General features: G+C 38.8%; 1 protein-coding gene across 1 annotated transcript in view; it reads left to right on the top strand.

Annotated features, from left to right (window-relative positions):
- Window positions 1-26,535, top strand: part of LOC127626459 (A disintegrin and metalloproteinase with thrombospondin motifs 14-like) — a 69,480-nt gene that overhangs the window by 16,101 nt on the left and 26,844 nt on the right. Inside the window, exons 3-6 of the mRNA XM_052102240.1 lie at window positions 4,847-5,003; window positions 8,257-8,453; window positions 17,550-17,633; window positions 24,222-24,378. Coding sequence (XP_051958200.1) covers window positions 4,847-5,003; window positions 8,257-8,453; window positions 17,550-17,633; window positions 24,222-24,378 — 595 coding nt within the window. The remainder of the gene's footprint in view (window positions 1-4,846; window positions 5,004-8,256; window positions 8,454-17,549; window positions 17,634-24,221; window positions 24,379-26,535) is intronic.

The raw sequence follows: 26,535 nt of genomic DNA, 5'->3' as shown, positions 1-26,535 counted from the left end.
GCGTCTGCCAAATGCATAAATGTATCTCTATCTGGCCTCGCACCTCAATATCTTTGTGACCTTGTCCCTTATTCTCCAACTAGAGCACTTGGGTCAGCTAAAAGTTCCTCATTGTCGCTACAAATTGAAGGGTGATCGTGCATTTGCTATTGTAGGCCCCAAACTCTGGGACAAGCTTCTGCTTCATATCAGGACAGCTCCGATGCCTTTTTAAATCTGCTTTAAAAACACATTTTTACTCATTTTAATTATGAATATATATTTTAGGCTCAGGTATTTATTAGTATTTATATAAGGGTATATTATGCACATTATGTTGTGAATGAGATGTGGATTGTAAAGCACTTTGGGTCAACTCCTGTTGTTATAAATGTGCTCAATAAATAAAGGTTGAGTTGCATTTGGACCGTCTCGGAAGTCGCTGGAGATGATAAGAGGCGTCATTGTGTTGTCATCGTTCAAGGCTCTGTAGAAAAACGATGGATGGTTTGTGACCTCACGGGCTAAACTTGAACTCTGTGGTTCTGTATTTGGACTGAGATGTTTTGAGCGGTTGCTACAGGAGGTGGTTACTTACTGACCGTCAAAAAGTGCTTGTCCATAAGCCTGTAAGTCTGATATAAACCTTCCATTTTTGTGAGAATTGGTGATCTTATGTGTATTTTAGGTCAGTAGTTGGACACTAAATGAAGCAAATCTTACATCTTTTAACTTTAGCAAAACTTGAATCCATTATGTTTAAAGCCACACTGAATGGAAGTATTGCAGAACAACACAATACCTCTGAAACAGCAGCCGTAACTGCAGCAAAGATTACAATAATCGAAAATAATGACAGCTTTGGCTTTGAGTTTCCTGGCCTAAATTATCGCCCACATAAGTCTCTTTGAAGTGCTGATGAAAGTGTTGCCTTCTGTTTCTTTTTTCAGGTAAGAACTTGAGTTATCTGTGTAGACGTTTGCCCAAACACTCAAGAGTTCAAATTCCAATGCCATGGAAAATGGCATTTCCTGGGCATAAACCAGTTTTTTTTACCCCTACTGGTCCTTCAAACACGACAATTTTCATTTTTATACCGAAGTATACTTCAAATATGGTATATACATCCATTGAAGACATCATTCCACATTATTGAAACGTAAAATAATAATAATAATAAGTTTCACTGTGGTATCCCATTTGAAGAAATACACTACCAATGATCCTGAAGAGAAAGATCCACCAATCACAATAACGGCTAATTAAGTGCTGCCAAAGAGCTCTGAAGCTCCGCCCACTCTTATGATCAAATCAATCTCCCTACACTGAATATTTTTTAACAAACTTATGAACCGTCCTTTCTGTATTCCTGTATACAACATGAACATTTCCTGCTGTGTCTTAAGACTCCAAGTGACAGAGGACAGATTGAAGGTTAATCTTTTTTTGTCCTGATCCAAGTAATTGAGTTAAGACCTCTAATCTGAATTGCTCCATGTCAAATTAAACAATGTCAAAGCTATTGGGAACCATGATTAATTTCCAGGTGTTCAAAGTCTTTCTGAAGAGACACATTTAATATTTAAAATTAATTTAAAAAAATATCTGCTTGGTTGCCCTCTTAAATATAATTTGAAGCAAAAGTGTATAGCAGACAGACAGGCAGGCAGACAGATAGATAGACAGATAGATAAAGTATTATTTCTTACTACCTCACAAGGTACACAATAGTTAATAGAATAAAAATAAAATGTCTTCCTCTTTGTACTTTTATGTTAAAATGATTATCCATCTCAAATGCATGTGATATAAAATAGAATTAGGTTGCAAGTAATCCAAAGTAATCTGAGGAGATTACCCCAATTTAATCTATGAGATTACATTACTGATTGCATTTTTTGTCGTGTAATTTGTAATCCGTACCTGATTACAATTCACAAGTAATCCGCCCAGCACTGTAGATAGACAGACGGACGGACAGAAAGACAGACAGATGGACAGATAGACGGACAGGCAGACAGAGATAGACAGACAGACAGATAGAGACAGACAGACAGACAGATATACACTCACCTAAAGGATTATTAGGAACACATACTAATACTGTGTTTGACCCCCTTTCGCCTTCAGAACTGCCTTAATTCTACGTGGCATTGATTCAACAAGGTGCTGAAAGCATTCTTTAGAAATGTTGGCCCATATTGATAGGATAGCATCTTGCAGTTGATGGAGATTTGTGGGATGCACATCCAGGGCACGAAGCTCCCGTTCCACCACATCCCAAAGATGCTCTATTGGGTTGAGATCTGGTGACTGTGGGGGCCATTTTAGTACAGTGAACTCATTGTCATGTTCAAGAAACCAATTTGAAATGATTCGAGCTTTGTGACATGGTGCATTATCCTGCTGGAAGTAGCCATCAGAGGATGGGTACATGGTGGCCATAAAAGGGATGGACATGGTCAGAAACAATGCTCAGGTAGGCCGTGGCATTTAAACGACGCCCAATTGGCACTAAGGGGCCTAAAGTGTGCCAAGAAAACATCCCCCACACCATTACACCACCACCACCAGCCTGCACAGTGGTAACAAGGCATGATGGATCCATGTTCTCATTCTGTTTATGCCAAATTCTGACTCTACCATCTGAATGTCTCAACAGAAATCGAGACTCATCAGACCAGGCAACATTTTTCCAGTCTTCAACTGTCCAATTTTGGTGAGTTCTTGCAAATTGTAGCCTCTTTTTCCTATTTGTAGTGGAGATGAGTGGTACCCGGTGGGGTCTTCTGCTGTTGTAGCCCATCCGCCTCAAGGTTGTGCGTGTTGTGGCTTCACAAATGCTTTGCTGCATACCTCGGTTGTAACGAGTGGTTATTTCAGGCAAAGTTGCTCTTCTATCAGCTTGAATCAGTCGGCCCATTCTCCTCTGACCTCTAGCATCAACAAGGCATTTTCAGCCCACAGGACTGCCGCATACTGGATGTTTTTCCCTTTTCACACCATTCTTTGTAAACCCTAGAAATGGTTGTGCGTGAAAATCCCAGTAACTGAGCAGATTGTGAAATACTCAGACCGGCCCGTCTGGCACCAACAACCATGCCACGCTCAAAATGGCTTAAATCACCTTTCTTTCCCATTCTGACATTCAGTTTGGAGTTCAGGAGATTGTCTTGACCAGGACCACACCCCTAAATGCATTGAAGCAACTGCCATGTGATTGGTTGATTAGATAATTGCATTAATGACAAATTGAACAGGTGTTCCTAATAATCCTTTAGGTGAGTGTAGATAGACAGACAGACAGACAGATAGATAGAGACAGACAGATAGATAGATAGAGACAGACAGATAGATAGATAGAGACAGACAGACAGATATAGATAGACAGACAGACAGACAGATAGATAGAGACAGACAGATAGATAGATAGATAGAGACAGACAGACAGATATAGATAGACAGACAGACAGATAGATAGACAGACAGACAGACAGAGATAGACGGACAGATAGACAGACAGACAGACCGAGACAGACAGACAGATACAGACAGATAGATATAGATAGACAGACAGACAGATAGATATAGACAGACAGACAGACAGACAGAGATAGACAGACAGACAGACAGACCAAGACAGACAGACAGATATAGATAGATAGACAGACAGACGGAGATAGAAGGACAGACAGACAGACAGATACAGACAGACTGACAGAGATATAGATAGACAGACAGACAGACAGACAGACAGATAGATATAGGTAGGCGCACTGTACGACAGGTGAGGTTGAGACAGAGGTGCACTTTCTCCTTCACTGCCCAAAATTTAAAAAATACAAGGGACATTTATATGCATAAATTAACACACAGCATAGACAAATTTATAACAATGACAGAACAAGAACAAATGAACATAATACTTGGAGAGGGACACACAGCAGTTTTAACGTGTCACAGCCTGAGAGACAGCGGGTGAATCTGTGTTATGTGTTTTACCCCCGTGTGTCACCCCAATGTTCACCACAGTGACCCTCAGTGTGTGTGTGTATATTCATTTATGTGTCAGTATATGTCAGTTCTCTTCAGTTATTTAAACACTGTGTCTTCAGCAGTTCTGAACCTGTTTTGTATTTATTTTTATAATTTATTTTTTATATTTGTTAAATTTGTTAAACTAAATGTATAGATTAACATGTAGTTCTGCTTTGGCAATATTGTATTGTTTACATTCATGCCAATAAAGCCACATTGAATTGAATTATAGGTAGACAGATAGACAGACAGACAGAGATAGAAGGACAGACAGACAGATAGAGATAGACGGACAGACAAATATAGATAGATAGACAGACAGACAGACAGATAGATAGACAGACAGACAGACAGATAGATAGATAGATAGATAGATAGATAGACAGACAGACAGACAGACAGATAGATAGACAGACAGACAGATAGATAGATAAATAGAGACAGACAAACAGAGATAGACAGACAGATAGATATAGACAGACAGACAGACAGAGATAGAAGGACAGACAGACAGACAGAGATAGACGGACAGACAAATATAGATAGATAGACAGACAGACAGACAGACAGACAGACAGACAGACAGATATAGACAGACAGACAGACAGACAGACAGACAGATAGATAGACAGATAGATAGATAGATAGATAGAGACAGACAGACAGATATAGACAGACAGACAGATAGATAGATAAATAGAGACAGACAAACAGAGATAGACAGACAGATAGATATAGACAGACAGACAGACAGACAGACAGATAGATAGATAGATAGATAGAGACAGACAGACAGATTTGATTAATTGATTGATTGATCTGATTTCAGTCAGGTTTGATTCGGACTGATGATGAAGAGTACTTCATAGAGCCGCTCGAGAAAGGCCAGCAAGAGGTGGAGATCAAAGGTCGTGTCCATGTGGTCTACCGAAGATCTGCTATCAAAAGGGACAGGGGTCAAACTAAAGATGACCTCCAGAATGAAGGTAAGCAGAGAGATGTTATTTCACTCTATAAAGTTCATTCACCGACCGCTGAAGTAAAGCCTTTAGAATCTGTCATGGATTCACTTCCACTGTTTACAAATGACCCCGAGACCCAAACTTTCATTTTGTCCTGTGAACTCATTATTTTCACACTGAATCCATCTCAGCTGAGACTTTGGCCATAACACAGTATCTCATAGATATTTAGAGATTTAAATGATGCAAGTGTCAGAAATAGATACAAAGACGGACTCTGAGGGGAAATTGCATCATGTTGTTAGTTCACTGACCAGCTAATGACCACTCTGGAGACTCAAAGGCAAAATATCCATGTTTGGTCACTACTTTGTCTACAGACTGCTCCCCATGATTTTGGGTGTACACAACGTGTACTTTTGCATATCTGGTCTCTGATTCAACACGGTCATGATGAGAAAATGTCAAGGACACTCCAGTCACATTACACCAGAATGGAAAGAAAGGAAATGGTAAATAAATCCTGCTTTTCGGGGACCAGGAAGAGTTTTTGCATTGTGACTTTACTATGACATTTAAACACGTTTCCCCCCAAATTCTTATTACCGTTATATGTCAAACATTATGCCTCGCAGGGTCACCCAGGGCCTTTCTGTGTTTGCGTGGGTTTCCTCCGGGTGCTCCGGTTCCCCCACAAGTCCAAAAACATGCAGGTTAAGTGAATCAGAGACTCTCAATTGCCCCGTATGTGTGAGTGAGACTCCCCCAGCCACTGAGGGTTGCGTCAGGAAGGGCATCTGGCGTAAAACTGTGCCAAATCAAATATATATGTGAAATGGACCCTGCACCCACGTGGGACAAAAGGCTAGGAAAGAAGAAGTGGCATGCCCAAAATTGAAGTCTTATACCTCTACAATTTGTTTTTTAATTATTTAGATTATGATAAAATCTGAGACTCTCAGCCTAAGAAACTGCTAAAAAAATCACATAAAAAACTTGAGCCGAAAATTTACTTTTTTCTGTATTTTTCTGATTTGACATTATACATCTCTGGGTATATTTATAAGGAAGCTCCGAAATCTGCTTTTGTTTTGTTCCTAATCATGTCAACTGTAACTGAGAAAAGGTTTGTGCTGATACGACAAAGCAATCAAAAGTTGTAGCATTACACAAATAATGTATCATAGTGTCCAAAAGCCCCTCCAAACAAATAAAAGATAATAATTATACTTAAGAACTAATTACACATGCAAACACAACAAAGACTAAAGGTTTGCTCTCTCTCCAAAGCATGCAGACATGAGTAACGAGATCTCATTCAGTTCCATTCTGTGTCATTTGAGTCATCATTGAGTCTGTGTCAGTGTATTTGGCGCCATCTCCTGGTGGCCATATGTAATAAGAGTGATCCTCTCTGCCCATATTTGGAGCACTTCCACCTTTGGTTGCAGTTAAAGGCCAGTGACAATGTGAATGATTGGCTATTTTTCAATCGGTTCACGTTTTAGTCTACTTTTACAGACCTTGTGACGTCTGAATTGGAAAATTGTGTCTTTGAGGTCATCTAAAAGTTAAGAAAATAAACTTTCAATCGGTGTTCATTTTTACACCGCTTTTTGTTTTGAGCATTATTTTAAGATTATAAACCAGGAACAAATACAAAAAAAATGATGTAGTTATCAGGGATGGATTACCGACCGGGCCAATGGAGCCAGTATCCATTGACTGCCCGGGGGCCCTGGGCTATAAAGTTGTGCAATCCAGTTTGGTGATTTCCCCACTTGAGAACCCATCAACAATGAAAACAACCCCCCCCCTCCCCCCAACTCAACATTTGGGCATGAAAATGAAAACACACCAATCCCCCCAAGGTCAACAACTTTTGGCGGGGGGCCCTTGGAGATAATTGGCCCCGGGGCCTTTGCAAGTCATAATCCGTCCCCTTGAGCATGGAGCAGTCTTGACTCTCGGCCATTGTTTACTTTATTGGTCACTCATAATATTTAATGAGAACTAACAAATGAAAGAACAGAAAAGTTCTACTTAGGCATGAATACCTTCAAATCGCCTACTTTATACTTTAATACTTCACATCTGTATTACAGGAATCCGGAGAGTGAAAAATGATACTCAGCCGGTAAAGTCTGTAGTTCACTCAGCTGTGACGTATATGGAATTATGGAAGAATGTCAATGTAAATACCATATGTCAGGAGTTTTATAGCTACTGTCAGAGGTCTACACATTTCATAGCATTGATATTTACCTCTGCGTGTCATTCTTTTGCTTGAATAGAATAAAACTCCAACTCCTGCTGTCTGAGATATCTGGCCTTTAGTTATGCATTTAAGAGAGGGATGTTATGATATTTATCATTCTCACACAGTGGGTTTCATTCAATAACGGCGTGTACATTTAACATCCCAAACAGAACTGACAGCCATCTTCTTCTGTTGTGAGGATAACCTTGTTATAATATGCAAAGTTCTTAACAATATTAATGTCTTTTCTGTATTAAAGTGTTTTATGAACGCTTTTCATTTCTGCTCTAAAGTGACATCACGTTAGGGCAGGCCACGCCCACTACTGGTGATTGACTCCACCCTATTATCATAGCTCCTCCCCTGAGTGATGGACACACAGTCCTGGAGCAGATACAGTGAGAAGAATAATGTCTCATTAGTGTCTGTTGTTGCTGTAGAAGTGTTCATAAGAGTCTTCATGAACTCCCGGCATCAGAGCCACTGAAGACGCAGCGGACAAGCTGGACTGCTAATCTGGCATACCGGGCATTTTCCCGGTGGGCCAATGCATTTTGGGACCGCTCATAACTTTAATTATCACATACCATTACTTACAGGAGGCGATTATCTTTCAAACGAGCCCACACACAAGGTAATGGGGTGAATAGATCATTAGATAATCCACATGAAGCACAATGTGCACACGGTATTTTGCTCTCTGGTTTTAGCTTTCCTGGATCAGATGATGTCATCGGAAATGCCATAGCATCATGGAACGCTAAACCAATCGGATTGGGTTCAGAGTGCTCCAGCCAGTGGTGATAGTCCTCCATATTTGGTCAGAGTCTTCTCAGCCATCACTGTAATTACACATGACCACCAGGAGATGGCACCAAATACATCTCAGTATAGACTCAATGATGACTCAAATGGCACAGAATGAAACTCATACAGTGAAATCTATTAAAGGTAAACCTGTCATTAAACCTGTTGATGGTCTGTTTTTGATTGAAACTGTTTGTGTTGTGTTTTCAGTGGCAGACTTTGGTATCGCCGAGTTGCCCAACGCTCTCAACGCGGTGGAAGAGAAATTATCCGAGACGGAGCGCAAACGCAGACATGCAAAGAAAGAAGACTACAACATTGAGGTGCTGCTGGCTGTGGACGACTCAGTCGTGCGTTTCCACGGCAAAGAACACGTACAGAACTACGTCTTAACACTCATGAATATAGTAAGTGACTGATATTGTGATTTCACACACACATGCACTCTGTAAAATAAAATGCCGGTTTCCGCTAGATTCGGTTAAAACCATAGACTGTAAAAAAAGATGGCCGACGCCCCTTCGCTCTTTTCCATTGGTGAGAACTGAAGCCACCAGTGTCCTGATATGGCGCTGACATCTTGGGACTTGAGTCTGCGCAGTTGCGATTTCGAGACCGGACCTGCGCAGTAGTGAGCAGGAAGTAAAGCCGCGAAATCAAGGCCCCGCCCTCACTCTCGCTGAATCAATCGCAACTACACGCCCCTGCACTTTCGACTTTTGACTTATGACGGTGTGAAATAATTAATTATAGAAATTTAATCTCCTCAGTCCTCCGAAGATCCCGAAAAAAAAGTCAGTTGGTGCTTCAGTGACTACTTCGCTCAGAGAACCTGTCAATCACAGCTGTCAATCACGATGTCACAGCAGCATTTTTATAGCATCAAATAACTAAAAACAAACTTATTTTGAAAACAAACACTTGAAATTACATCAACGTTATAGAAAATGACAGAAACTATCTTTGGAAAAAAGATATGTGAAGTGTAATTTAATTGTTTAGTTGGTCTCACGTCCTGTTGAATAACATGGGGAGGCGGGGTTTATGACCTATACTAGGACCAGCCACCGGGGGGCGATCGAGACGTTTTGGCTTCGCTTTTGAGTGTAGTGATGGACTGATATATGGGCAAGACCGATTAATCTGTCGATATTTGGACATTTTGGTATTAGACATATTGGTCAATAACAATTTAAAATAGTTTTTCCTTTCTGCGATTTAAAAATAATTAGTAAAAAATAGAAATAATTCAATTTTTACTAGTCAAATTGGTAAACCTTGATATCGGTATTAGAATTGCTAGTAGTAAAAATGCAAATTGTTTATATCAGTCATACACTTGCACTAGTAAAAATCAAAATTCTTGATATCATAAATGACATTATTACTCCCGGAAATACCCATTAATGATATCAAACATTTTATTTCAACTAGTAAAATAGTTAAATATTGATTATATCTGTAACTGCAATTTCACTCGTAGAATTTCTTAATGAACTGTCATTTAATTTTGATAAAAATGCAGTTACAAATTTTGATATCGGAAATGGGCATTTGCTGTAGTAACAATGTCAATATTGATATTAAAAATAATTAATGTGCTCAACAAGCCACGTGTTAAGATGCGTGGATTGACAGTCTCAGGCGCGGAGGGAACTGGGATTCGAAAAAATGTATACAAATAAAAAACCTAAATTAAATTCAACTAGTAAGAAATACAGTGCAATAATACAATAATATGTATATTTGGAATTTTAACTAGTAGAAAATACATTTTATATACAGTATATATCAATATATATATATATATATCAAATAAATTATATAATAATTCAAATATGTTATATATATGTCAAAAGTCGAATTACTATTAACTAGTAAAAATGCACATTTTCAATACATGAAATTTAGTTTAATTTGGATATCAGGCAATTGATTTTAGATATTAATAAATTGAAGACATTAATTGTCAATTAAATTAATTGTAGATATCTTTTAAAGGCTTTCTAACTAGTTACAATAGCATTATAGATATCTGAAAATAATATTGCCATTACAGATATCAAAAATGTGCATTTCGAAAATTACTAAACCCCCCAAAGGGGTGCTTTATTATGGATAAAGTATGCATTTAAAACGTTAAAGACTATGTATACATAAATCCGGCATATGAGGTCTCATTTAAAATCTTATAATCTGAACTTTTCAGAGATACCCATCACTTAAATATAGAAATAAGTCCTCAAATCATTCGCGTTGGAAATTAGCGCCCCCTAGAGGTAATGGGAGTAGAAATATTTATATCAAAATAAAAGTCCTTCACACAGCACATAAATAGACAAGTCATATATCAAACGAAATCTCTCATTCTCAGAAATGTGACTGTATAAATTATGTTGTTGCTCTAATACCACAGCTCAAAAGATTTTCAAAAGAATCACATATTGAAATATGATTTCTGTAAATCATCAAATACTAACGTCTTGTATGTGCCGATATCTGTTGCTGTAAGCACCAAATCGCTAGAAACATCTTTTTTTTTTCCTTAAGCAGTTTTCTAAAAACATTTTGGCTAAATAATCCAATGTTATATCTTAGATGTCCAGAACAAAATATACTATCCAGCAGGAAAAGCATGCTAAAAAATTATTAGAAAACTATGTTTTGGAATATTATATATATTGCAAAGGGGAGGATCTCAGCTTTCCAATGACACCTAGATTGAGCTTGTAGTCCACTCAGAGGCCGAGATATTCAATGAAATAATGAGGGTGTTGCATGAACTGAACATTAGACTGAATGTCTATGGACGAGCACATCTGTGAGGGGTATAATGTGTTAGAGCGCCCCCTACAGTTCACATCTGTGAGGGGTAAAATGTGTTAGAGCCCCCTACAGTTCACATCTGTGAGGGGTAAAATCGTTAGAGCCCCCTACAGTTCACATCTGTGAGGGGTATAATGTGTTAGAGCCCCTTACAGTTCACATCTGTGAGGGGTATAATGTGTTAGAGCGCCCCTACAGTTCACATCTGTGAGGGGTATAATGTGTTAGAGCCCCCTACAGTTCACATCTGTGAGGGGTAAAATGTGTTAGAGCGCCCCTACAGTTCACATCTGTGAGGGGTATAATGTGTTAGAGCGCCCCTACAGTTCACATCTGTGAGGGGTATAATGTGTTAGAGCCCCCTACAGTTCACATCTGTGAGGGGTAAAATGTGTTAGAGCCCCCTACAGTTCACATCTGTGAGGGGTATAATGTGTTAGAGCCCCCTACAGTTCACATCTGTGAGTGGTATAATGTGTTAGAGCGCCCCTACAGTTCACATCTGTGAGGGGTATAATGTGTTAGAGCCCCCTACAGTTCACATCTGTGAGGGGTATAATGTGTTAGAGCCCCCTACAGTTCACATCTGTGAGGGGTATAATGTGTTAGAGCCCCCTACAGTTCACATCTGTGAGGGGTATAATGTGTTAGAGCGCCCCCTACAGTTCACATCTGTGAGGGGTAAAATGCTTTAGAGCGCCCCCTACAGTTCACTTCTGTGAGGGGTATAATGTGTTAGAGCGCCCCCTACAGTTCACATCTGTCAGGGGTATAATGTGTTAGAGCGCCCCCTACAGTTCACATCTGTGAGGGATAAAATGCTTTAGAGCGCCCCCTACAGTTCACATCTATATATTGTGATGGAACATTATTTTTTCTAGTGCTTACTGCCACCTAGTGGAATAAAATGAGACTTTTCAAAGTGGGATAGAGCGAACAGAACCAGAATAACATGCTTACAAAATTAGGACAACAACAAATTAAATCTATAGTTCATATCCTGCTCCTGATTAAACAACAAAAGGCCTTGTGATAGAGCATTTCTCTGTTGACAACCGTATGAACCATGGTTCACTTCTCCTGACCTGTCAGTGTGTTTAAAGTGATTCCTGCTGCTGTCGGGCGTCCTGGACCCAGCATGTATTCGGTGGGATTACCAGAGAGAGAGAAATCCTGTTAAATACACGTTCCACCGGGTCCTGCCTCCTTAATTTACTTACCAGCAGAAAATCCTCCGGTCAGATTGGTTTCACTCTGTAACGGTTACCGTAAGACCGCCACAGTGGTCTGATCGGCCCCACAAGACTGATGACTGACCCTATGGAGACCAGAGGTCATGAGTTCAACATAAGGAGTAGTTTGCGTTCATGCATAATAATAATAATAATAATATAATAATATAATGTTATATGTTACAATGAATACAACTCCGCAACACAACATACTGTAGCATCGCCATATGTTTCCATCATTATTGCTCTTGTGTGTGTATGGCGTACACAAACGAGTCAAATCACCCCCGGCTCTGTCGTTAAGCTTCTCTGTTCAGCATTGTGGGTGTTGTACCACCTGGAGAGTTCTGCACAAAGCCTGCGGGCCGCCTCCTCACAATGCTGGTGTTGTTTACGGTGCTTGAAATGATCCAGGTTTTGTCCTGTGTTGGTGTGATGCTGAACGCTTGCTAGAGATGTTCAACACCTTAAACAAACAGCTGTGTTTCACTTGTGGACAGAATGCACAGCCAAACCATCAATGGGAATGCATTTGCAGCTTTCAGGGTCATTTTTTTTATAACTTCAAATGTATTTTTGGACCATGTGGTCTATAGTTCTTATGTTAGATGGTAAGCCTCAGTGCAAAGGTTTGATACAAACGTTATGCATGCTGCAAGTGTTATTCATTTGACATTTTTAGTGCTGTTTGTCTGTGCAAAACTTGCCACCACGATGATAGGAGTTGTGAGCAGTTGGCTGGGTGTTGTTTTGAGTGTCTCCAAGAAGCCAGGTCTACTAGGCAACCAAATTGGCCCGGTTGCTAGGGAGGGTAGAGTCACATGGGGTAACCTCCTCGTGGTCCCTATAATGTGGCTCTCGCTCTCGGTGGGGCGCGTGGTGAGTTGTGCGTGGATGCCGCGGAGAATAGCGTGAATCCGCTCATCTGATCACGTGACTTGAGCGCATTACCACGGAGACCTAGCGCATGTGGAGGCTGCACGCTATTCTCCGCGGCCTCCACGACACACGCCCTCACCGAGAACGAACCAGATTATAGCGACCACGAGGATGTTACCCCATGTGACTCTACCCTCCCTAGCAACTGGGCCAATTTGGTTGCTAAGGAGACCCGGATGGAGTCAATCGGTACGCCCTGGATTTGAACTTGTGACTCTAGGGGTGAAAGCGACTTACAGAGCCCTTATTACAGGGACAATCCCCCCGGAGCATCCTGGAGTTAAGTGTCTTGCTCAAGGACACAATGGTGGTGGCTGTGGGGATCAAACCAGCAACCTTCTGAGTACCAATGTATTATACAGAGCACTTATTACAGGGACAATCCCCCCGGAGCATCCTGGAGTTAAGTGTCTTACTCAAGGACACAATGGTGGTGGCTGTGGGGATCAAACCAACAACCTTCTGAGTACCAATGTATTATACAGAGCACTTATTACAGGGACAATCCCCCCGGAGCATCCTGGAGTTAAGTGTCTTACTCAAGGACACAATGGTGGTGGCTGTGGGGATCAAACCAACAACCTTCTGAGTACCAATGTATTATACAGAGCACTTATTACAGGGACAATCCCCCCGGAGCATCCTGGAGTTAAGTGTCTTACTCAAGGACACAATGGTGGTGGCTGTGGGAATCTAACCAGCAACCTCCTGATTACCAGTTATGTGCTGTAGCCCACTACGCCACCACCACTCCTTATATTTTCAAATACATATTTTAAAAAGTGTGTAATGGAACCCAAGATTTCTCATTTTTTAACAAGCTCTTTGTTGAAGATCCAAAACCAGCCGAGTTAAATGAGTCAACATGAAACCGGGCTGAGAAATAACAGTTCAGACCCGGTTTGAGGTCAGCGGAGTTCTCTACTCACTATTACTCATGCAGGTTTGTAGGATTACCCACCAGTGGCCTTATTACTGGATGCATATTCTGTTCACCTCCTGTCAGAGAATGAAAAATGTGTTTTTATATCCCGTTGGCTGTCAAGACATTCACTTTAGCCTGTGACGGATGGCGTGACGTGCGTTTATATGTGTTCTGCTGAAACTCTAGGTGAACCGACCGGGGTCTTTTGCCCTAAATAAACACAAAACGGGCCTCTCGTGAAGGTCATCAGACAGGGTCACGCCTCATAAATTCAGAAGCATGTTTACAAATATGGAAAGTGCATGTTTACAGTACGGAGAGGGGAAAATATTGCAGCCTCTTTGAGGGGGTTTTGAAAGTAGTACAATGAAGTCTTATCCGAAAAGGTACTCTTCATGATATGCACTCATTGGGACACTTCAAACGGCGTCACCTCTTCATGTCTGGAGCATATAACGGCGCTTCAGAGCCGCTCGCATCATTCCAGGCGTGTCTGCGTGGCAGGAGGTGAATGCGTCATTGCAGATTCTGTACTGTAAACCTGGACTTAATTACAGTCTGCATACCTTGTCCAGATGGAGAACTACTTTTGTTTTTTGCTTGTTCTAAGGTTTAACAGATGTTGGGAAAACCATTTTTTTTACATCCTGTTTTGTCACACATAAAGTCCACATTAAATCAAAATGGACTGTCCTGGTCGATCAGTGGAAGTTTTTCCATACTGAAAGAAGAATCCATACTGGTGTCCATTTGTGATTGATTTTCACTCTGAAATGTGTCACATTATGGCAGCCAGACGGGTTGTTTATAGGCCTGCGCATTAAATTAAAACAACTTGTAAATCTTGAAATGAGGGCTGCGATTTAAATAATACAAGTGATGAATTTATTACATTGCTATTGTATGATGAGAATAATAATAATGATTGTTATCATACAATAGGATGCCGTTTCATGGTTTTATTTATTATTTAGTTTGTTTGTTCTTGACTGAAAGAGGTCAAAGTTTGTTTTGACTCGCGGGTTTGCGAGTAACGCATGCAGACATGAGTTTAGTCATGAGATTTCACAGAATGAGTTTCATTCTGTGTCATTTGAGGCATCATTGAGACAGTTTCATGTATTTGGCACCATCTCCTGGTGGCCATATGTAACATTGTGCTTCATGTGGATTATCTAATGATCTATACATCTGATTATCTTGTGTGTGGACTTGATTGAAAGATAATCACAGACTCTAAATAATGATTTGTGATATTTTATGTTATGTTTATTTTTTGTGACACTAAATGTGAAAACGTGGCATAAAACCAACACCATCGCTGTTACTCACTATATTTTTGTCTGATAGTAAAACAAATAGTCTGGTTGTATTTTACTCTTTAACAGCTTTCCAACAACATATGACACATGACTATTTGATCAGTTTGATGTTTTTGCTTATTATAGTATTTATAGTGCAAATTTGTTTATAAATGATCAAAATGTAACACTTCTGATTTGTCTGCAAATTTCAAAGCACTTGTTCAGTTTTTGTCATATTGTCTACATGCATTGCAAAGTACAGCTTCTAAGATTTTAAATGATACCTATTTTTTTATTGGACAAGACTGTAGTTATTCATATTTCGACAATTAGCTTAAAGGGTTAATTCACAGATAATTGTTGCCCAGCAACCGCTAATGTTGCTTTTTACTTGTAACCCTTTAAATCGAGCTGCTTGCTAATTACGTACAAACTATTAGAAGAGGATATAACCTTAACTGATTCCTTCAATGCTATTTTACCCATAATCCCCCAGTCTGATCTTCAACCTTCACTGTTACATTGCAGCCAGACTCAAAACCACACCAAAAACAACTCTGAGGACATGATGAGTGCGTTTGTAAACTCTACGACTCCGCACGCCTTTCAGTCTATTTTATTTATGGGAAAATATCTTTGGTCAAGTTGTGCCAACATGTTTTTGCAAATGGTTCCACTGACTTGAACACGTTCAGATTAATGCAGTGTTTTGTTTAAATTCTGCACCAGAGGTTCATTAACTATTTATATATGCAAGACTGTGGGATAAGCCAGCATTGAGTAGTTGGTCAGACTACCAGTTTGTGTCCCTACAAAGTCTAAATTAAAGCTGTCAGAATTAACGCGTTGATGCATGCGATTAAATAAAGTTTAATATGGGGGGTCCTGTGTAGCTCAGTGGTAAAGATGCTGGCTACCACCCCTGGTGTTCGCTAGTTTGAATCCAGGGTGTGCTGCGTGACTCCAGTCAGGTCTCCTTAGTAACCAAATTGGCCCGGTTGCTAGGGAGGGTAGAGTCACATCGTGGTCACTATAATGCGTTCTCGTGAAGCCTCCACACGCGCTATGTCTCCGTGGCAACATGCTCAACAAGCCACATGATAAGATGCACAGGTTGATGGTCTCAGACGCGGAGGCAGCTTGGATTCGACCGCCGCCACCCGGATTGAGGCGAGTCACTACGTGACCATGAGGACTTAAAAGCGCGTTGGGAATTGGGCGTTACAAATTGACGTCAGTGTCAAGATGAGCTTTCAAGCTAAGCATGAATTAGCATAACGCTACGGTCCCATTGAAATTCTATGGACGGTACTGTCGTAATACCCTCCAATTATAGAGCCACGGAGGTTGTTATCTCAAAAAATAAAAGCATCTCTGACAGTGATAAAATGATGGAGCTCTTAGCGCTGTATGTTGTACAAAACAAGCTCAGATGGGACTTTTAAGGCGTATTTCATTTACCAGTGATTAATCGCGGCTAGCTACAAAAATACGTGATTAATCACGGCTAGCTACAAAAATACGTGATTAATCGCGGTTAGCAACAAAAATACATGATTAATTGCAGTTAGCTGCAAAATATGCGATTGTTTCGGTTCGCTACAAAAACCTGCGAAAATACACGATTTATTGCGGTTAGCTACGAAAGTATGCGCTTAATCCCGGTTAGCTACAAAAAAATCCCCCGGTTAACCGCGGTTAGCTGCAAAAATCTGCGATTAACGACAAAAAAATATGCGATTAATCGCAACCAGCTACAAAAAAATATGTGATTAATCGTGGCTAGCTACAAAACAAATATGTGATTAATCGTGGTTAGCTACAAAAAATGTGATTTAATCGTGGTTAGCTACAAAAATACACAATTAATTGCGGTTAGCTACAAAAATGTGCGCTTAATCGCAGGTTAGCTACAAAAGTATGGAGTGGCCCGATTACATACAAAGATGCAAATAGATGCAAATAAATAAATATTTGGTTCATACATAGGGTTACGTTCTACCTAAGTTTAATGGTGCAATGCTCAAATATTTAGTAGTGCGTAAATTGTGACTTAGTGCCCACTTACGCCACGACTAGGCTAAGTTGTAACGTACTGTGGCAGGGCGGAGGGCGGGGCCGGGTCATGATCCTACACACCCGGTCCCGTATTAGCCTAATTAAGCCACCGTTAACGATCTCTCTCTCCCGCACGATCCTCTGCAGTCGACCTTTATCCCTCACGGTGGCTTAATTAGCCTAATGTATTGATTTCTCTCTCTTTTCTCTCACACACAGCTTGATGAAATCTACCATGATGAATCTCTGGGAACAAACATCAACATTGTGCTTGTGCGAATGATTTTGGTGGGATATCGTCAAGTGAGTAGAATTTATCCAAACTTCCGCTGGGTTTATTAATAATTGTGTCAAGTTAAACCTGCAGTTTATACTCCATTTTAAGAGACTAAAAAGTCACAAATGCATATAGACGCTAAGAAGCCTTACATCATGCTCTCAACATGTGCATCTGGGCAAGTTTACAGTAACAATTAAAACTGAAGCCAAAAATACTGAAAGATCTCATCCAATCAGAACTCTTCATTTCAGTTCTGTGCAGTGTCATTTTCTTATACATACATAATCAAATAACAATTACATTTGGATGAATACAAGGTACAATGAGAATGTTTTATATAATAATTTTTATATTTAAAATATTTTATATGTATATGTAAATTTTGCTTAGCAAGACATTACATGCAATTTTATGGTAAAATATTGTACCAAAGTCATAAGTATGATTTACCTTATGGTTAACAGTAAAAATGTATATTATATTTAACAAGAAAATACATGTAATTTTACAGTAAAATATTTTAATAATTTTATTTTTTACAAATAAAAAGTATGATTTAAATTACAATTAACAGTGAATATGTATATTAAGTTTAACAAGACAATACATGCAATTTTACGGTAAAATATTGAAAAAAAAAAATTACAAAAACAATTTACAAATAAAAAGTATGATTTAATTCACCATTAACAGTGAAATTGTATATTACTGTATGTTTAGAAAGACAATACATGTCATTTTACGGTAAAATATTGTAAAAAAATTTTTAAATAAGTAAAAATTATTATTTAACTTTTGAGTAACAAAACTTACATTATACTTGAGACAATAAATGTACTTTTATTTTAAAGCATTGTAAAAAAACGATTTTTTAATCATAGTTTACAAAATGTATAGTATGTTTGGCAAGACGATACATGTCATTTTACGGTAAAATATTGTAAAAAAAAAATAACTTTTACAAATAAAAAGTATGATTTAATTTACCATTAACAGTGAAAATGTATATTACTGTATGTTTAGACAATACTTGTAATTTTACAGTAAAATATTGTAAAATTATATATATATTTTAGAGAAGTAAAAATAAAATGTAAAACAATTATGAACCTTATAGTTTACAAAATATATATCATGTTTAGCAACACATTTAATTTTACTGCAAATTATTGAAAGACTTTTGTAAAGATTTAATAAGTATGATTTACTTTACCATTAACAGTGAATATGTATATTAAGTTTAACAAGACAATACATGTAATTGTACTGTAAAATATTGTAAAAATAAAAAAGTTAAAATATGATGTATCTCATAGTTTAAAAAATTTATAGTATGTCTAGAAAGACAATACTTGTAATTTTACGGTAAAATATTGTAAAAACAAAACGTTATAAAGAAGTAAAAATTATGATTTAGCTTTTGGTTAACAAAACTTACATTATACTTGAGACAATAAATGTATTATTTTAAAGCATTTTTATATATATATATATATATAATTATTATTTTATTTATAAGTAAAAAATTATGAAGATTATAGCTTACAAAATATATATTATGTTTTGTAACATTTAAATTTACAGTAAAATATTGTAATTTTCTTTTACAAATAAATAGTATGATTTAAATCGCAATTAACAGTGAATATGTATATTGTGTTTAACATGTACTTTTACGATAAAATATTGTAAAAAGATTTTTTTACAAATAAAAAGTATGATTTAATTTAACATTAACTGTGAACATGTATATCACTGTATGTTTAGAAAGACAATACTTGTAATTTTACGGTAAAATATTGTAAAAAAAAATGTTTTAAAGAAGTACAAACTTTTGGTTAACAAAACTTACATTATACTTGAGACAATAAATGTACTATTTTAAAGTATTTTATATATATATATATATTATATAAGTCAAAAATTATGAACCTTATAGTTTACAAAATATATATTATGTTTAGTAACACATTTAATTTTACTGTAAAATATTGAAAGACTTTAGTAAAGATTTAAAAAGTATGATTTACCTTATAGTTAATGAAGAAAATGTGTATTATGTTTAACAAGACAATTTGTGTACTTTTAACTATAGTTAAAATAATGGTGAAAAACATGAATTGGGCATTCCCAGAAGTTCCTGTATGACCATCACATTTTAAATATGTTACTTCTTATTCTCGATATTAGGACATTGTACACTGGGGTGTTTAATGCCACATCTGATGTTGTTTCGTTAATATTTATTGCTTTATTTAATGTAGTGAACAGTAAAATATACAGGCACCAAAATCAGCCAGTTTCATTTACCGTAAATGTAACCGTTGTGCCAATCGTTTTGCATGTAAACACAGTCAGTGAAAGAGATTTACATGCAATAATGAGAGACTCAGAGTTGTGTTGTCAATCCAAAACAGCTTTTAAACTTACTAAGTGTGTGTGCTTGCATATGAGTATCAGTGTGTGTGTGTGTGTGTGTGTCGCCAAAGCTTCCCTGGAGGCATTAAAGCGTTCCACTTGACTGTGTCATGCACGCTGAAATTTACTCGGGCACATGTTCTTTGTCACGGTCACCACACGTCCATCATTATATTATTTTAATAGTTTTCACAGTGGTCTGTTATTTTTATATCATCTACTTCAGATTAACCCGTCCCTAAACGGCATTTAAAAACTGAACGAATCAGAGAATCGCGGCTAACAATGTGCGTGAAAAGAGCTCTGCTGTGACCGCCTGCTCCCATGATGCACTGTGAATGATGCAATCGAGTCTCTCTCACTACACTCAAACTGCTAATTTATATGTATATATCTGCATATTTGGCTAAATGCATTAAATATATTGATTCTGCACTTATAACTAACAACTTTAGATCTATGTTATTCGCAATGCATCATGGGATTGTAGTTCATTCCCCCATTAAAGACGGTAAGTACACAGTCTTTTGTCTTTTTGTCCGATTTTCAAAGTTTGTGATGTTGTGATTCATCGGAGCTGGTGAGTTTGGTTCATGACGCACAACTCTTTTATGAAGGACTTTATGACATCACTATGGAAGAAATGAATGGGTATAATACGACTGAAAAAGGGGGCGGGCACTGTTGCACTCTATAGTCAAATGCCAGTTCATTAGTATAACAGCTGCTTTAGTTGTAAACCCTCACAAGTCAGATATACAGTATATTATAATGTTTTCTGCGCTTTGTGTTGTTTCGAGCGCTGTACACAGTCTGGACTGTGTTTAGTCTGGTTTTGAGACATTTGTTGATATAGTTTGGAAGCTGAACAAAAAGCTAGTCAGAATCTAATTTCAGCTTCAGTTCTCCGTCAGATCGGTTTGTAGCTGATGGGAAGTTGTGCTAAACATGTCCTTAAAGACCCTGTCTTTCTCACAAAGGACATTTATTGTCCAGAAATTGCTCTTTCATTGCTCATGAGACCAAGTAGAGACCACAAGAGACCACAAGAGACCTCAAGAGACCACAAGAGACCATGAGTTCTCATTCAGTGTTTCTCTAAAATACATGAAGGGAAATAAAAACTGCTGCATACAGGATGAGTAACTTTTCACCAGGTCTTCGTTATTTATTTTTGGTACTTTTCAAATGAGTTTTATTATAGATTTGACTGTTTTAGCCTTTAGACCCGGACTTTCAATGTTAAACTTTGAAAATACGTTATAAAAATATGAATTATTACATGTTTAAAACAGAGTGAAATAAACATAAACCATTTCAATATTTATTGTGTGTAAACTTTGCTCTTATGGAAAGAAATTGGTACTTTTATTCACCAAAGTGGCATTCAACTGATCACAATGTATAGTCAGGACATTAATAATGTGTTAAATTACTATTACAATTTGACTTTTTTTTTTCTTAAACTAATTCAAAGAGTTTTCATCAAAAATCCTCCATGTGCAGCAATGACAGCTTTCACACCACACTTCCTGTAGCACTCGACCTTTCACCCCACACTTCCTGTAGCACTCGACCTTTCACCCCACACTTCCTGTAGCACTTGACCTTTCACCCAACACTTCCTGTAGCACTTGACCTTTCACCCCACTCTTCCTGTAGCACTTGACCTTTCACCCCACACTTCCTGTGGCACTTGACCTTTCACCCCACACTTCCTGTAGCACTTGACCTTTCACCCCAACACTTCCTGTAGCACTTGACCTTTCACCCCACACTTCCTGTAGCACTTGACCTTTCACCCCACACTTCCTGTAGCACTTGACCTTTCACCCCACACTTCCTGTAGCACTTGACCTTTCACCCCACACTTCCTGTAGCACTTGACCTTTCACCCAACACTTCCTGTGGCACTCGACCTTTCACCCAACACTTCCTGTAGCACTTGACCTTTCACCCCACACTTCCTGTAGCACTTGACCTTTCACCCCACACTTCCTGTGGCACTCAACCTTTCACCCCACACTTCCTGTAGCACTGGACCTTTCACCCCACACTTCCTGTGGCACTCGTCCTTTCAACCCACACTTCCTGTAGCACTTGTCCTTTCACCCCACACTTCCTGTGACACTCGTCCTTTCAACCCACACTTCCTGTAGCACTTGACCTTTCACCCCACACTTCCTGTGGCACTCAACCTTTCACCCCACACTTAAAGTAGCACTTGTCCTTTCACCCCACACTTCCTGTGGCACTCGTCCTTTCAACCCACACTTCCTGTAGCACTTGTCCTTTCACCCCACACTTCCTGTGGCACTCGTCCTTTCAACCCACACTTCCTGTAGCACTTGACCTTTCACCCCACACTTCCTGTAGCACTTGACCTTTCACCCAACACTTCCTGTGGCACTCAACCTTTCACCCAACACTTCCTGTAGCACTTGACCTTTCACCCCACACTTCCTGTAGCACTTGACCTTTCACCCCACACTTCCTGTGGCACTCGTCCTTTCAACCCACACTTCCTGTAGCACTTGTCCTTTCACCCCACACTTCCTGTGACACTCGACCTTTCACCCCACTCTTCCTGTAGCACTTGCCATAGATGTGACTGTCCTGTCGGGCACTTCTCATGCACCTTAGTCTAGCTGATCCCACAAAAGCTCAATGGGGTGAAGATCCATAACACTCTTTTCCAAGTGGTGTTGAGCGGGTAGAATTCAATGAAGCTGTCAGCGGAGGACATGTGAGGCGTCTATTTCTCAAACTAGAGACTCTGATGTACTTATCCTCTTGTTTAGTTGCACATCTGGTCTTCCACATCTCTTTCTGTCCTTGTTAGAGACAGTTGTGCTTTGCCTTTGAAGACTGTAGTTACACCTTTGGAAGAAATCTGCAGTTTTTTCAAGCATTTTATCACCTTCATTCCTCAAAACAATGATTGACTGACGTGTTTCTTTTTTGTCATTTTTGACCTAATATTGAGCTTAAGACATGTCAGTCTATTGCACACTGTGCAACTCAAATAGAAACACAAAGACAACGTTCAGCTTCATTTAATGAACCAAATATCTTTCAGCTGTGTTTGATTAATGGCGAGTGATTTTCTAGTATCAAATGATCAATTTAACATGAGTGGGAGTGATGCTGCTGTCTAGATTTGATAAAAAATGGACTTTTTTCAGATAGTGATGGTGCTGTTTTTTACATCAGTAATGTCCTGATTATACTTTGTGATCAGTTGAATGCCACTTTGATGAATTAAAGTACCAATTTCCTTCCGAAACCGCAAAATCTGAACATTATTCCAAACATTTGGCCACCGGTTTGTGTGTGTGTGTGTGTGTGTATATATTTATACTGTAAGCATTATATATGTAATGACTTGAAACATGAAGCATTTCAACCGGTGCAATCATGAAATAAAAGGTATTAAGATACTTGTAGCTTGAATACACGAGTGTTGGCAACTTAAACCTATAACGCCACGTGTATTAAATATGATGCACAATGTTTGACGGCTCATGTTGAACTCTGTTCAAGCTGATGAGCTGAACAACATATATGTAAGTTTCACATGTTTATGGCACCATCTAGTGGTTACAGGTGGAAAAGTGGTTTCAATGTTTATATCGATCTATTTAAAATGGCAACAGACTTGCATGGAAAGGGACTCTTATGTTGGGATAAATGACAGCTTATTTTAATAAAGTAAAAGTGACATTGATTATTGTTACTGATATTTTAAAATGAGTATTTGCTGAATATAAGCAACGTGTGCTTGGTTCAAATGTTGTATATTATTTTATTGAAAAATCCCCTTTGAAATGCATGAATCAAATGTCAATCAAATAATATTAAAGATTATTCTGCATTACTTATGCCAACATTTATCTTTATTTCAAGAATCTCAGCTTTTATTGAGACTATATCATTTGAATGTAATTTTTTATCTGTAGTATATACAATTTAATAGGTCTGGACAAAACAATGAGTGTCACTTCATTGGCCCAGTTGCCTTTTATTATTTACATTTGGCGTTGTTTTTTCCCTCTTGTGTGTGACCTCATCAGAACAGACCTGCCACACACCACTTGAGAAGCACTGATCTAGAATAAATAAACAAATCTGTGACGTTGTGTTTCCAGCAGTGTCTTGATGTCTGAATGTGTTTGTTTGTTTCCTCTGTTTAGTCTATCAGTCTGATTGAACGTGGGAATCCGTCCCGGAGTCTTGAGCAGGTGTGTCGCTGGGCAAACACCCAGCAGAGACTTGACCCCGACCACGCCGAGCATCACGACCACGCCATCTTCCTCACCAGGCAAGATTTTGGTCCCGCAGGTATGCAAGGTACTGTGTTTCCCTCGATCGAGGCTGTGCAGAGTAAGTGCTTCTTTCTGCTAACGTTCACCAATGGTTGGCATCAACATTCCAGTAATGCTGGTCTGGAACAAGAGCATTTACACTGGGCATTTGATGCCAACCTGTAACAACCAAAAATACTCTTTAAGCGACTTAAAGCGAAGGAGAGATTTTGGCATGTAGAGTAAAACAGAAATGCTGATTGTGTTTATCAGTGGTTGTGCACGGTCAACATTTGTTTATTTTATTAGCTCTGTGAAATTAACCATTTAAATTACATTTTTTTGTTGTAGCATTCATTGTTGAGATATAAAAGCTTTTTCACTGTTTTAACAATAAATAATTTCCATTGTTCCATTATCATGTTGTATTTTGCCTTTGCTATAGCCAACTCATAATTTAAATGAATTTAAACTGACTGATCTCAGTTCAGGAGACTCTGTGCTATCAGTAAAGGGTTAAGCTTTCAACGAGTCATGTGACCAAACAGCATGACGACGATTGTAAGTTTGTGTTTGGTTGAAACTCCAACAAAACTACATCTGGTAAGAAATCTAATTCAGTTTTTATATTGAAACCTGTTTGAATCAAAAGATTAGAGTCTCTAGTTTCATCCGATATGCCATTTTTTAAATTTGAGCGATTTATCGTGAAACGGTGCGCTGATAAACACAACGACCACATACGTGGACTATAGGCTTATTTTCAGTTAAAAAATCCCATATTACACATTGACCCTAAAACTGATAAATGTGTCTTTCAGAGGCTTTATATGAAGTTATGATGAAAATTAGATGCATTACAAACTTTTCTGAGACCAGTGCAGACAGACAGCACACTGGAGGTTAAGTCATGCACTAAATAGGGAGCAAGGGAGCATCCTATAGCTCTCCTACAACTGTTCTGAGACCAGTGCAGACAGACAGCACACTGGAGGTTAAGTCATGCACTAAATAGGGAGCAAGGGAGCATCCTATAGCTCTCCTACAACTGTTCTGAGACCAGTGCAGACAGACAGCACACTGGAGGTTAAGTCATTCACTAAATAGGGAGCAAGGGAGCATCCTATAGCTCTCCTATAACTGTTCTGAGACCAGTGCAGACAGACAGCACACTGGAGGTTAAGTCGTGCACTAAATAGGGAGCAAGGGAGCATCATATAGCTCTCCTATAACTGTTCTGAGACCAGTGCAGACAGACAGCACACTGGAGGTTAAGTCATGCACTAAATAGGGAGCAAGGGAGCATCCTAAAGCTCTCCTACAACTGTTCTGAGACCAGTGCAGACAGACAGCACACTGGAGGTTAAGTCATTCACTAAATAGGGAGCAAGGGAGCATCCTATACCTCTCCTATAACTGTTCTGAGACCAGTGCAGACAGACAGCACACTGGAGGTTAAGTCATTCACTAAATAGGGAGCAAGGGAGCATCCTATAGCTCTCCTATAACTGTTCTGAGACCAGTGCAGACAGACAGCACACTGGAGGTTAAGTCATTCACTAAATAGGGAGCAAGGGAGCATCCTATAGCTCTCCTATAACTGTTCTGAGACCAGTGAAGACAGACAGCACACTGGAGGTTAAGTCATGCACTAAATATGGAGCAACAGAGCATCCTATAGCTCTCTATGCAGTTAGGGGCTCCTTGTTACATATCAAAAGGGGAATGGAAAATGCACACAGCGGTCATGCTCTGGACTCAGTAGGTTAAAATAAATGGCAATTCGACATTGATTAATTAATCAATCAATCAATCAATGAATACTCTGATCATACTTTACCCAGACCCATCATGATTGCCCTCAACTTGAGTCTCAAACTGCACGTCTGTATTTTTTACTCTTTCTGATGGGTGTGTTTTTAGGTTTCATGATCGCTGTGTGATGTTTAAAAGACAATCTTTGATACCTGTTTTCATTTTCACACATCTGCTGTTGCTGTGGTTCTGGCTTGTGTTGTGCTCATAACACTGCAGCGGGGCATTCTAACGGCAACCTTTTACCCCCGAGGGCAAACATCTCACTCTTGCTCTAAGGTTTAACCCTGATTCAAAGGCCAAATATAGATACAAGCTTGTGTTAATGTACATGCACTGAATGCATTTGGGAATTTGCCCTCAATCTGGAAGCTAACAGCCTGAAATA

This window comes from Xyrauchen texanus, chromosome 33, assembly GCF_025860055.1.
Source record: "Xyrauchen texanus isolate HMW12.3.18 chromosome 33, RBS_HiC_50CHRs, whole genome shotgun sequence".
Lineage (NCBI taxonomy): Eukaryota > Metazoa > Chordata > Actinopteri > Cypriniformes > Catostomidae > Xyrauchen > Xyrauchen texanus.
This window is presented reverse-complemented; position numbering and strand designations above follow the sequence as displayed.